Raw genomic sequence first — 13,425 nt, 5'->3', positions numbered from 1 at the left:
ACACACACACAATTTTACTTCATGAAAAACTCAAGCTTCTCCTTAGAAAACAGAGATCAGGGGAGAAAACCTAGGGCGAGAATTCCTTTCTGTCCTACCATCTGGCCGCTGACTCAGATTCAGGCTTTAGATTGCTCAGAAATAGGGCTGCAGTCACTCCACTGGATGAGGTCTGCTCTTTGAATTTATCTGCAACTCTCTCCTCTCCTTCTTCACTCTCCTGAATGTATTCAGAAACATAGTCATGGACAGCAACTCGGTGGGAAGTGGCAGGAGCACGGGCAGTAGTGTCTTCCAGGAGGAACACACCCAGACGGGCTCTAGAGAGCAGGGCCTTCTGGGTCCTGTGGTTTTGTGTGCTTCTCATCTTAACAGTAGTGGGGGTACAAGGAGATGCCAGATCACTGGAGCCGAGGAGCTCCAGTAGAAAGCCTGCTGACTGGGAACTGGACTGAAGCTGTGCACACCAACCGGCTGGCAAGCTGTCGTTCCGGAGAGCAGGCCAAGAGCAAGCCACAATTCTGTTGATGAATACTGTGTATAGGGCTTGCCTCACTTAAAAGTGAATAGGGTGAGAGGTGCCTGGCTGGCTCAAGCAGTTAAGTGTGTGACTCTTGATCTTGGCTCTGTCATGATCTCACAGTTCATGAGATCGAGCCCCATGCTGGGCTCTGTGCTGACAGTGTGGAGCTTGCTTGGGATTCTCTCTCTGCCTCTCTCTCTCTCTCTCAAAATAAATAAACAACAAAAATGAGCAAATAGGGAGGGGTGCCTGTGTGGCTCAGTAGGTTAAGTGTCCAACTTCAGCTCAGGTCATGTTCTCGGCCCTGTGTTGGGCTCTCTGCTGTCAGCACAGGGTCCTCTTAGGATCCTCTGTCTCCTTGTCTCTCTGCCCACTACCCACCCCCCCCCCCCCCGCCTCATGCTTGCTTGCATGTTCTCTCTCTCTCAGAAATAAATAAAAATTAAGGAAAAAGAGTGAATAGGGAGAAAGAAACAATCACATACTCATGGGGTCTTAGAAAAAATATTTCTATTCGAGACTTGTAGGAATTTTACATTAGTGACTATTCAGTAATGTCTACCTCTCTCATTAGAATTGTAGAATATACAAGCTCTCTCAGAGCACTGACCACCTCTACTTTAACACTGCACACTAAGTACCTAGTATCAAATGTGGCACATAGTAAACATTTCATACATATTTGTGGATCGATTCATGAACTGCTAGAGAAACCTCAGAGCAACAATAGAAGAGGATAAAAAAGCATAGGAACTTGTCCAAATTATCTAACTCACATTGTTGTCTCACATCCTTGATTCTACTGAACACAGAACACAGAGTTGACAATAAACCATTTGGCATGTAAGCTGTAGGGACCATGTCTCTTTTTTATAAACTTCACAAAATCCTGCATAGTCCCACTTAGCAAGTAAAGAGAATAATTGAAAACTGGGACTATGTAAGTTCTCATGAGTCGGGAAACTCATAAGTCATCATTTGTAAATTAAAGGATTCTCCATTTTTGGGGTGCCTGGGTGGCTCAGTCGGTTAAGCCTCCGACTTCGGCTCAGGTCACGATCTCGAGGTCCGTGAGTTCGAGCCCCGCGTCGGGCTCTGGGCTGATGGCTCAGAGCCTGGAGCCTGCTTCGGACTCTGTGTCTCCCTCTCTCTCTGCCCCTCCCCTGTTCATGCTCTGTCTCTCTCTGTCCCAAAAATAAATAAACGTTAAAAAAAAAAATTTAAAGGATTCTCCATTTTTGATGCAGCAAGAATGAAAAAAGAACCTTAAATTGGAATATGGAGATCCCTGCTATATACATAGGAGAGACTTCCTGCCGGGGAGGCCTGTGAATCCCGAAATCATGACCAGCTTGGGTATAGTTTTAGACTTAGACATATTTGAGAGAAATGTCCCCATTTCTGATCCTGAGAAGTTGCAATGGCTGTCAGTTTAAATATTAACACAGGGGCACATGAAATCATGACTCCTACCTATTCTCATGCAGAGAAACTAAAATATAGAACTTCAAAAAAAAAAAAAAAAGAAAAGAATATTGAAAAAGACATAAAAACGAGTTATCTGGGTTAGGTTGGTCACAGTACTCTCTGAAAAGGGGAGGGACTCCCATTCCTCCGTCAACATCCCTTCTCAGCCTCTCATCTAACATTTCTAAAAGAGGGCTGATCCTGTGTCTATGTTTAGCAAAACAATGCAGTGAAAGGATGGAAGAACTATTGTGCTATGTGACATTGAGAATGCTTGAACATTTTCTCATGTTCAAAATGTAACCAGCTTTGTGAATCTTTTGTGATAGTTTTCCTACTATGACACTGAGCAACAAGCAAACCACCCTCGAATCAGTTCCTAGCCTTTGGTTTAGTGGGGAAATGGATGAAAAGCTTATCCCACAGGAACAAGTAGAGCCAGTGGCATGGGTTCGTCAGTCCATTTTCGACAGTGGAAGGGGAACACCTAAGGAATTCTTATGGGCCATGTCCTCAGTGCACATTCTGATTCAATCACCAACTCTTAATTTTAGATCGTATCTTCCACCAAATCTCCATTGTAAATAGAATACAAGATACAAAGAAATGAACAGAGTTCCTTTTTGCTTTTACTTTTGCCACATCGAGTTCCTTAGTGGAAAATCTCAGTGGAGAAAGTCAGTCAGCTGTTGCTCTCAATTCAATTGTGAAGACCATTCTCTCAGGAAACAACTATTTCCTTAGGAAAAGGAAAGAAAGAAGGTGAAATGTCTTTTCGTTTTTGAGAGAGACAGAGAGAGAGAGAGAGAGAGAGAGAGATGGAGAGAGACAAAGAGAATCTAAAGCAGGCTCCATGCCCAGTGAGGAGCCTGACCCAGGGCTCGATCTCACAACCTGAGCCAACATCAACAGTAGGATGTTTAACTGACTGAGCCACCCAGGTGTCCTGAAGCGTCTTCTGTTTAATATGCTTTATTCTTGGGGCGCCTGGGTGGCTCAGTCGGTTAAGCGGCCGACTTCGGCTCAGGTCATGATCTCGCGGTCCGTGAGTTCGAGCCCCGCGTCGGGCTCTGTGCTGACAGCTCAGAGCCCGGAGCCTGTTTCAGATTCTGTGTCTCCCTCTCTCTGACCCTCCCCCGTTCATGCTCTGTCTCTCTCTGTCTCAAAAATAAATAAACGTTAAAAAAAATTTTAATATGCTTTATTCAAACTGAAAGTTACCCAACGAAGAGACTTATCTGTGTTACCATGTTCATCCCATTTCCTTGTAAGGATGTACTGCACAGGTGAGATGTTTAAATAAGAGTGCCATGGATACTAGGTAATAACAATAAAGACAGTAACAAGGATAGCTAGTACTGTGTGCTTAGTGTGCATTAGGTATTGGTCTAAATGCTTTAGAATATAGTTCACTCAGTTGCCACCACAACTCTATGAGGTAGACACTGTTAGTAGCTCCACATTTCACAAAGAGGTCAATTAACTTGACCAAAAAAGAGCTGGGATTAGAAACTAAATAGTATGGCTCTAAATCCACACTCTTTTTTTTTTAAGTTGATTTACTTATTTTTAGAGAGAGAGAGAGAGAGACAGTGTGAGTGGGGGAGGGGCAGAGAGAAAGGGAGAGAGAGAGAGAATCCCAAGCAGGTTCCACACTGTCAGTGCAGAGCCTGATGTGGGGCTCAAACTCAGGAACTGTGAGATCATGATCTGAGTCGAAACCAAGAGTCAGACACTTAATCAACTGAGCCACCCAGGTGCCCCTAAATCCATACTCTTAATCATAACCTTCTAAGCTTATATTTTCATAAACCTAAAAAAATATGAGTAGGCCACAGCTCATGAGTTCGAGCCCCGTGTTGGGCTCTGTGCTGACAGCTCGGAGCCTGGAGCCTGCTTCGGATTCTGTGTCTCCCTCTCTCTCTGCCCCTAACCCACTCGCATTCTGTCTCTGTCTCTCTCTCAAAAAAAATAAACATTAAAAAAAATTTAAAAAAATATGAGTAGGCATCAGGCCATGAAAAACAACACTTTTAGTCCTGTTTGCTTGGCCACACACACACACACACACACACACACACGCACACACACGTGCAAATGCACACTGAGAAGAGGCAAGGATTTAGAACATGCCCCGATGAAATGTATTGCACTTGTCACAACTGAACAAGAATTCCTCAATATTTTAGGCAACAATTTTCCAACAAGAATATTATGATAAAATACTTGGGATATGTCATCACTGAATGAGATAGTTTTTTTTTTTTATCACTTTGGCAATGAATCTAATTTTTTTCTAATATATTACAACACCCATCAGTGCAAATTGATCTACACACATCAAATACCTTATGCTTCAGAAAGAAGTTTCTGACACTATTGAATACATCAGTTCCTTGGACAGTTAATTTCAGGTGTTCACAAAACAAGATCCATGTGGTCTCTGTTTCCTACATATTTCATGAAAACACCAAAGGCTGATGGGAGTCTACTTGTCTTAATGGCATGGTTTTAATTGTAAGAATAATTTTATTTAAATCAACTAGTCTGGACCTCGGTTCCTTTATATCACAGGGTTATTATGCAAATCACAGAAATAGTTGTAAAAACATTTTGTAATTGTGAGCTTCATATAGATACTAGTTACTACTATTTTTATAACTGAGGGAAATAAATGTCCTCAGTATATTTTATTTTATTTTATTTTATTTTTAGAGATTTATTTTTGAGAGAGAGAGAGAGAGAGAGAGAGCATGCACGCAAGTGGGGGAGGGGCAGGAGAGAGAGTTCAGAAGATCAGAATTGGGCTCTGTGCTGTCAGCACAGAGCTCATCACGGGGCTCAAACTCACAAACTGTGAGATCAAGACCTGAGACAAAGTTGGATGCTTAATTGACTGAGCCACCCAGGCTTGATTATAAAATTGGTTATAAAGTTATTTTTAAAACAGAGGAGAGACAAGGACCCTATAATGCTAACAACCTCAATCAAATATTCAACTCTTTGTGTTATTCATTCTCTGTATTAATAAAGTACCTTTTACAATATGATGAGCTGGTGGTTTTAAAAAGTACCTTATATTTGGCAGTATATCTACTCATCATGATGGATGAAGTTTAAGGATAATTACTTAATAAAGATGATGGGTAATCAACAGGAACCATTCCTCCTAAATATTTTTATAAATGAAAGAACAAACACATCTCTCCTTCCCCAAAGCATAAAATTACATTTCTTGATGACACAGTTTCATCTCAACTGGAGTGTCTTCTTTAGTCCTCCTTTCTGGGGACAGTTCCTCAGTGTTTTTCTCTCTCAAATGTCTGACTCCTGCTGGCCTTTCAATATCTGCCTCTCAGTTCCCCTAGGCAGTGTGGATCCAAATGCTGCTTGAGAGAGACAAAGATCCTAAAAGTTGGCCAGAGGCAGTGGAATTCTACAATAAAATGGAGAAGTTGCATGCAGGTAAATCTAGGAAGTATGCCCTAGATACAAATTAAATATGGAGAGGGAAGATTCTAGATTCCTAACCTACCAAAGAATCTAACGATGGGTATATTAAATTCTGAAGGGCTTCTAAATAGCAGATCCCGAGTTCTGCCCTTTCTGATAATGTTTGTGTTTCAAAAACAAAGCTGGTGCTTTGAATTCCCTCCATTCCCACCACTGACAAGCATCAAGTCCTGTTGATAACTGACAGATTACTGATCTGGTGCTGTTGCCCTCTGACGCATTTCCTAATCACTTATCACATTCGAATATAATCATTTAAATTGTTTCCAAAGCACCACTTTTTTAATCGAGGTATAACTGACATAGAACATTAATTTCTTTTCTTTTAATTTTGAGAAGGTTTTATTTATTTTTGAGAGAGAGAAGAGAGCGAGCAGGGGAGGGGCAGAGAGAGAGAGGGAGACAAAGAATCCGACGCAGGCTCCAGGCTCTGAGCTGTCAGCACAGAGCCCGATGTGAGGCTCGAACTCGTGAACCACAAGATCATAACCTAAGCTGAAGCTGGACGCTTAGCTGCCTGAGCCACCCAGGCTCCCTGAACATTAGTTTCAAAGTGTGCAGTATAGTGATTCGATATTTCCATATATTGCAAATTTTATTTTTCACATAGAAAGCTTTGAAACCACCCTTTATCGATTGTTGGAAGTCATTTCCAATACTCACACAGTATTTTTGTATCTCACTGTGCCTAATTTTGTGATGTGTGTAGTATCTTCATAGCAAAAATATTCACGTAACATTTGAAGCAAAAATCTGAAGTATACTTGTCTTCCTAAATCTTTAAAACTGAGGGTGGTCCTGCTTCCAGGGGTCATTTTGCAGTGTTCAGAGGCATTTTTGATTGACACTGGTGGGTCAGGGGTGCTACTGACATCTGGTGTATAGAGGCCAGGGATGCTACTGAACACCCTATGCAGAAAAGAATGATCTGGCTCAACAGGTCAATAGTGCTGAGGTTGAGAAATGGCTTTATAGCAGAGAGGTTCACTGACGTGCCATGAATGTGCACTGGCTCATCTGCAAAGTGTAAGAAAGTGGCCATCTACTTGCTCCTTTCATCAGAGTCCAGTCTTTAAACACTGGTGCTGGGAAGACCCTCAGGGAAGGATCACTAGAGTCTCATATGACTAACTAACTTTCCTCTTGATAATGAGAGTACCCTATAGAGTCTGGAGTAGGAGTCTTGCTCTGGACTGTATGTAATGTGCTGGTTCACAGAGGATGGCACTCAAAGGAGAGCAGATTTGTTCCGTCCACTGAGCAAAGCAACCACAGGCAGCCTCATCACAACCTCTGGAGACCTGAACAGAGGTCTGGTTCTGCCTTTTAGGTTATTCAGAGCTCCCAGCCTCAGTATCCCTCTCCTCCCTGCATCTCTGCTCCCTAGAAGGAAACACCAAACAGGACAGTCTTGAAGTCTGGTGGCTTGGCTGCTCACGGAGCCCAGAAACTGAGGTTCCATTTTTTTCCCCTAAGACCCATCCTGGCTTTCTCCTCCTGATCCATATCCTAGAGCTTCAACTCTGGTTTATATTGCTGAGCTCCAGAAATATCTCCATCTGCTTATAAGCCCATGCCCTGCCTTGCATTTGCCCTTTTTCTCCAGCTTCTTGTCTCAGAACTAAAGTTGGGTGCCTGGGCACCCCTAAGTTTTTAGAAAAGAATGGAACTTCAGCTTCTTCAGTTGGCACATGGGGCTGGCCTAGTTCACGGGGCACCTAGGTTCCTAAGGCAGTCGCTATCCTGCTGTGAAGTCACTGCCAACTCTAGACAATTCTCTTTGTAGGACAGCCTTTAAAATCACATATCTATCCCCACAAACTCCCTGTTTCCTTTTTCTACATTATTTTTCCCCATGGCACTTATCTCCTAATGAACACTATAATTTACTTATTTATTTTGTTTAACGCTTAGTTTCCCCTACTGGAATATAAACTCAATGAGGGCAAATAAATCTCTATTTGGTTCACTAATATGTCCTCAACACCTTAATCAGTGCTTACCATATGGTAGATGCCAGCAAATTATTTGTTGAAGGCTGAATGAATATGATCAGTCCTCCAGTTTATAATTTAATTATAAATACTGAAGGTACATAGAAATGGACTTACTGAATCCAATGACATCTCTTTTCAGATAAAGTACATTTAAATGACTTTCCAAATGGAGAAGGATTTTCTAGTTCTCAAAAAGGCTGACATTAAGCTTGTCTCAGGGTATCAATTCTTATGGCCATAAAACACTGTGACCTTTGAAACTGCATTTAAAATATTCATGCTCCATTTAGATCATAGTTAATTTATGGCAATTAATTAGTGTTACATGAATTAACTGTTTACCATGCTACTTTCTATTCTGTCCAGTGCTACCTCATCCACAGACCTGACCTAAATGGCATAAGACTTGCTTAGTATTTAATTAAATTTTTATTAGAAGTAATAATGGAGCAACTATAGGATCCCAAATGGAAAGCCCATAATAAATAGCTTCTGGGTGACAGGCTATTTTAGTTGCTAATAGACAGTCTAATCTTGACATATTTAGATGAGTTTTTTTTCCTTTTTTTTTTTTTTTTTAAATTTTTTTTTTTTCAACGTTTATTTATTTTTGGGACAGAGAGAGACAGAGCATGAACGGGGGAGGGGCAGAGAGAGAGGGAGACACAGAATCGGAAGCAGGCTCCAGGCTCTGAGCCATCAGCCCAGAGCCTGACGCGGGGCTCGAACTCACGGACCGCGAGATCGTGACCTGGCTGAAGTCGGACGCTTAACCGACTGCGCCACCCAGGCGCCCCGAGTTTTTTTTCCTTTAACCTCAAACAAATTAGTTATTCAAGAAGATAGTTTAGCTTTCCCTCCACATGGCAAACAACCCCAAAACCCTCACCAAATTCTAATGCTTTTTATTCATTACTTTCCAATATTAAATTAAAAAGTTACTGTTTAATAGTTGATATTTACAAGAATACTTTTACTCAAGTATATTTGTAAATGAAAAGGATATAACTAAACTTATCTTCATGAATTTTTGGGAAAATGTGACTTCCTTATGTTGTCTTTGCTCCTGAAAAAAGAACGCAGTGGTTTATCTCTTTCGAGAACTTAAATCTGGGTGTTGTTGTTGTAGAATTTAATGCAATACCAAAGAGATTGTATAAGAAAAGGACTGGAGAGGAAAATGATGAGGCAAGGGAAAAGTCCAAGTACATGTTACTAATTTAGGTACATCTGTTCTTATAAAATGCTGGTGAAATTTGTTAGTTCAGCCATCCTTTTCCACCTTTCCCACATCATGTAAACAAAACTTGAGAAGTTAAACAACAATTTAGAAAGGGGTGGAACACTTATGAGGGTACATCCCTACATTCAGGAGGCTGGGAATCCTTCCTATAATGATAACTTTGGGAAAACCAATTTACTGTTGGATCTGTGAATCTGAAGAATTCCATCTTCTCTGTGAAGGCCAACACACTTAGCATCTGTCTACTGGTGGAGATGGCTTCATTTGACGGTTTTCCCTTTGGCTTCACTATTCTTGCCATTTTCTTACTGAAAATTTAAATTTGGATCTGTGGGGTAGAGTGAGGGGATGCTGTGCAAGTCCACACCACCCAGGCTAGGGGAGACTGAGAGCCAAGGTGCCACGCTCAGTTCTGCTTCCTACACTGAGGAACACGTTAAAGGACATGGCCATCCTTCCGGATAGCCTCTATTTTGCCACTCCTTCTCCCTGCCCCTTAAAAAAATAATGTTTAGCTCTCTTTTCTGATTTTACAATTATACATATTGATGATAAAAATTAAAAATTAGAGCATAGAAAGCAAAAGATAAAAATTATTCAACCATTCTTCTAACACTCAGAAGTGACAAAGGTAACTTTTAGTGTATTTCCCTTCAATCTTTTTTTCTCTGGGACACCCACACACAAATAAACACACACATACACACCTATGATACTGTATCCTTATTTTGAAATATAGATTCATAGTGTCTTGACTTTTTCACATAAAATTATATCGTGAATATTTCCCTTTTCATTAAAACTTCTTAAAAATAATATTTTCTGAGGTTGCAACTTATGGTGGGAGCATTATTTTGAAAAAATTGTATCTTGAGAGATTTCTAATTTAGGTTATAAAAAATAATTTTAGTCCATAAAAATTAATCTATAGCAGTGATCATTTCCGTAGGATAAATTATTTGAAGTAGAATTTTGGGTTAAAAAGGACAGCTGTTTTTAAGATTATTGAAATATACCATCAAACTGCTATGCAGAAAGGGTATATCAGTTTAGTCTTGCCAAAAATGTATTTGAATTCCAACTTTTCCCTCACCTTTGACAGCATACAGCATGATTCTGCTTAAAAATATTTTGCTAATTCACTGGTCATTTTGCAATGCGAAGCTGATCGTATTTGTTGGGAAATACTATTTGTAATGGACTCTAGAATAATTACATAAACGGCAAGAGAAAGTCATGGGATTTCAACTTAATTAGAAGAGTTAGCTGAAACAGCTGCCATCTTCTGATCATTTTTGGTGGCTACTAGGTCAGAAAAACAGACTGTTAATCTCTTTACAATAACATTTCTAGTATATTTGATTACTGCCTTAGTTTACTTTGATTGTTTTCAAAGGAAGCATCCCTATTTAAAGGATTTTTAAGTAGTATGTTTTTTCCTCTTATAAAAAAACATTAATCCAGGTACTAAAAAAAAATGTTACTCTTCTTAAGATAAATAGCCTTTCCCTACACCTTCAACTCTCCTATATGAAGTTAGGACAGACTTCTCTCACCTCTCTTAGAAACTGCCTAACTTATATACTTTAATTTCCTGGGACTAAGCTGAAGAGTGGTAATAAAGTTAATTAAACAGCAGGTAAATGAATATTTAAGAACCAGCATTTATGGAAGCAATTTTAGGCAAATCTGTGTCTTAACACAGGTAATCTTTGTTCTTTACTTATCCAAAAAAAAAAAAATTAATGAAAACTACTATGTGCCAGGCATTTTGCAATATGCTGTTGATAAAAAGTGAAAAGATACAGTTCCTGCTCTACGAAGGATCACAAGTTAGTAGGAGTAAAAGTCTTACATAATTACAGTGAAATTTTAAGTGCCTATAAAAGATGCAGGTGTAAGGCTCAGTGGGGGCTGGGGAGAGGAGGTAGAGAGCTGTCTGGGTTGGTAAACAGGTAACATGTAAGCTGCGTGTTGGAGAACGAGCAGGATTGTCAGCTGTAAGGGCGAGAGGATGGCAATAGGCAGAAGGAGCAGCACGTGAACAGGAACCAGGGCAAAGCATCACACTGTTAAGCACGCTAGGGATTCTTTGAAAGAATTTAAGCAGGGAAATGACCTGGTCATACTTTTGCTCAGGAAACACGTGCAAAGTGGTCAGCGGATGTTATTTTTGCAGGGCTGGGGTACACAGAGCCACGTTGCAAGACAAGATGGAGGGAGACAACTTACAGGGCAAGAAATTTCAATGGCTTAAAGCTGTGGCTCCCAAACTTCAGAGTGCATCAGAATCACCTGGATGACCTATCATGAAACACAGATTATCAGGCTCCATCCCCAGACTTTCTGATTCCGTAGGTATGGAATGGAGCCTAAGAATGTACATTTCTAACAAGTTCTCCTTTGGTTTAATGTGACTTCTAGGTTTTTGATTTAAGCAACTGGACAGATCCTGGTGCCATAAAACAAAAGATGAAAAGAATGGAGCAGGTGCTTCCTTAGCCAGCAATCTCTCTTCTCTTTTGATGCTATTCCTCTAATTCTCCAAGGTTTACACGCTACCTGCTGGCTGTCTCCCCACACAAGCATCCCTGTGAGAAGTATCTCTGTCAGCTTATGATAGACCCCAATGGACTAAAGTGTCACTGATTATGGAAATGGGAGTTTGATGTTCCTCTAGGGTGAGACATTTCTATTTAATTGTCCTCCTGAAACCACACCTCAGCTCGATGCACTGACTACAGTAGGGATTTCAGGTACCACCGCTGGCAATCGGCAGGGTTCGTTCCTGGATGGTGGGGGCCTTTTGGCATCCCTCCGTGAACAAAGTCTTGCCCTGACAATGCATACAGGCAGGTCTGTATAAATGACAGATATCAGTTACAATTTCTATTCTTTGGACTCTGCCCCAGCTGGGGTGGATCCCAAATAGGTATAAATTATCTTTGCCAAGGAAAAACAACAGTGACTTTTATAAAGATATCTCTGCTTAATTATAGTCTAATAACCTTCTGCTTTGAATAACTTGCTCTCATTATATGATCAGGCAGTGAACATGAAATCTTCTCCGAATCAAATTATGTAAATGTGTCTATATACATACACAGGCACTCTCATACTCCTTGGGAAAAGTTACTTCATCCCATTTTATATCAGATCTTCACTTGTACAATTAGGATTATCAATTACCTTATTGGGTGTTGGGTGGATTAAATGAAATGTTTATAAAGCATCTACTCCACTCTACTGATAATAAATATTCTCTTTTCTCCTTTTGTTTTCTCCTCGATGATTTGTTACCTCGCCACTCTGGTGGGAAGTGACCGAACTCCAAACATCTTTGAAAGGCACCACTGTTTGGAATGAGTGAACTCATAGACAGAGATGACATTGTATTGATTAGGGGATTACCCAGTGAGCTGATTACAGACTGCCACAGGTCATTCTGCAAATACCATCAGTAGATGCTGAAGACTATTTTAATGTTAAGGGTTGCTTCTTTGAAATTAGATTTTCTTAGACTTCCCGCTGTACTACGTCCCTCATTTCTACTCTGATCATAGAAGTTACTGCATATTTGATTTTAATGTGGTCATTTGCCTATGACTTGAGGAAATTCAACCCTTTTTCCTACAGCGGGGAAAAAACAGGATTAAGGAAAACCAAGAGTTTAGAGCATGCCATATTCTGGACTTCACTTTCCTAGTTGTCAGTTCTGTAGGCTCTCACTAGTATCACAGCTTGTTTCAATACCGGCTATGATCACACTCGGGAGTTTTATCCTGGCTCCCATGAAGATCTAATCAGAGGTAGGAATATATATAGGTATATTCCTACCTATACCCATATACACACTCATCCCCATATCTATAGTCATTATCCACACCACCTCAGACATTTTTATAAAAGTCCTAGAAGGACAGATATAGAACATGCCTTAATTATTTCTTATCATGAATGCTAATAAAACTATTTGTTTTCCAAACTTGGAAAGGCAGAATCAGATGGATTCTGCCTTCCAACCTTGTTTTCCAGAATCTGATGGATTAGATTGCCCATACTTCGTAGAGTTCCCCACATAACAAAATTATACTGGATGGGAAATTTTTGTCAGGAAATTTGATTATTTCTAAATTCGTTTTATTGGTGGCCCCTGCTGGGCCCCCACATGCTCCCCTGACTCAGTTAAAGGGTATATGACAATAGCTGGTGACTATGAAAATATATGTCCAGAGGGAATCTCAGATAAATATTGTGTAGGGGGAAAAATCTAAGTAAGTTGAAATCATTTGTAAGACAATAAGTACTGCTTCACTTTAAGGATGAAAAATTTGACATGGCACTACGATTAGGCTCGGTTTCTGTACTTCCTGGAAAATCCCTAAAGAAACCGTTGCTTTTAAAAGTTGATGCTTTCATAGCTTAGTTTATTTTATCAAGTGTGTCCATCTGTGGTAAGGGTAGTAGGTTTTACCTGCGGGAGAGGGTTCAGTTCAGCATGCTTTTATACTCACCTATGAATCTTATGATCCTTCGGAGTAAGGGGTTCAGGTAACAGCATTCTCCGGTCAGGATTGTTTTCTCCTGGGCAATTAGAGATTCTCTGGTTGACTTTATGAAATACATGGATATCTCACCAATAAAAATCTGGAGAAAGAATGTTTAAGAAATGTCAAGTTGGA

The 13,425-nt window shown here is 40.3% G+C and overlaps 1 protein-coding gene across 1 annotated transcript in view; it reads right to left on the bottom strand.

Moving 5' to 3' along the window:
• PLPPR1 (phospholipid phosphatase related 1) overlaps nt 1-13,425 on the bottom strand; it is a 128,242-nt gene that overhangs the window by 19,204 nt on the left and 95,613 nt on the right. The window contains exon 3 of the mRNA XM_032595661.1: nt 13,258-13,390. Within this exon, the coding sequence (XP_032451552.1) occupies nt 13,258-13,390 (133 nt within the window). The remainder of the gene's footprint in view (nt 1-13,257; nt 13,391-13,425) is intronic.

The sequence above is a fragment of the Lynx canadensis genome, chromosome D4 (genome assembly GCF_007474595.2).
Source record: "Lynx canadensis isolate LIC74 chromosome D4, mLynCan4.pri.v2, whole genome shotgun sequence".
In the NCBI taxonomy this organism is placed as follows: domain Eukaryota; kingdom Metazoa; phylum Chordata; class Mammalia; order Carnivora; family Felidae; genus Lynx; species Lynx canadensis.
The sequence above is the reverse complement of the archived record's forward strand: the minus strand, read 5'-3'. Positions and strand labels throughout refer to the sequence as shown.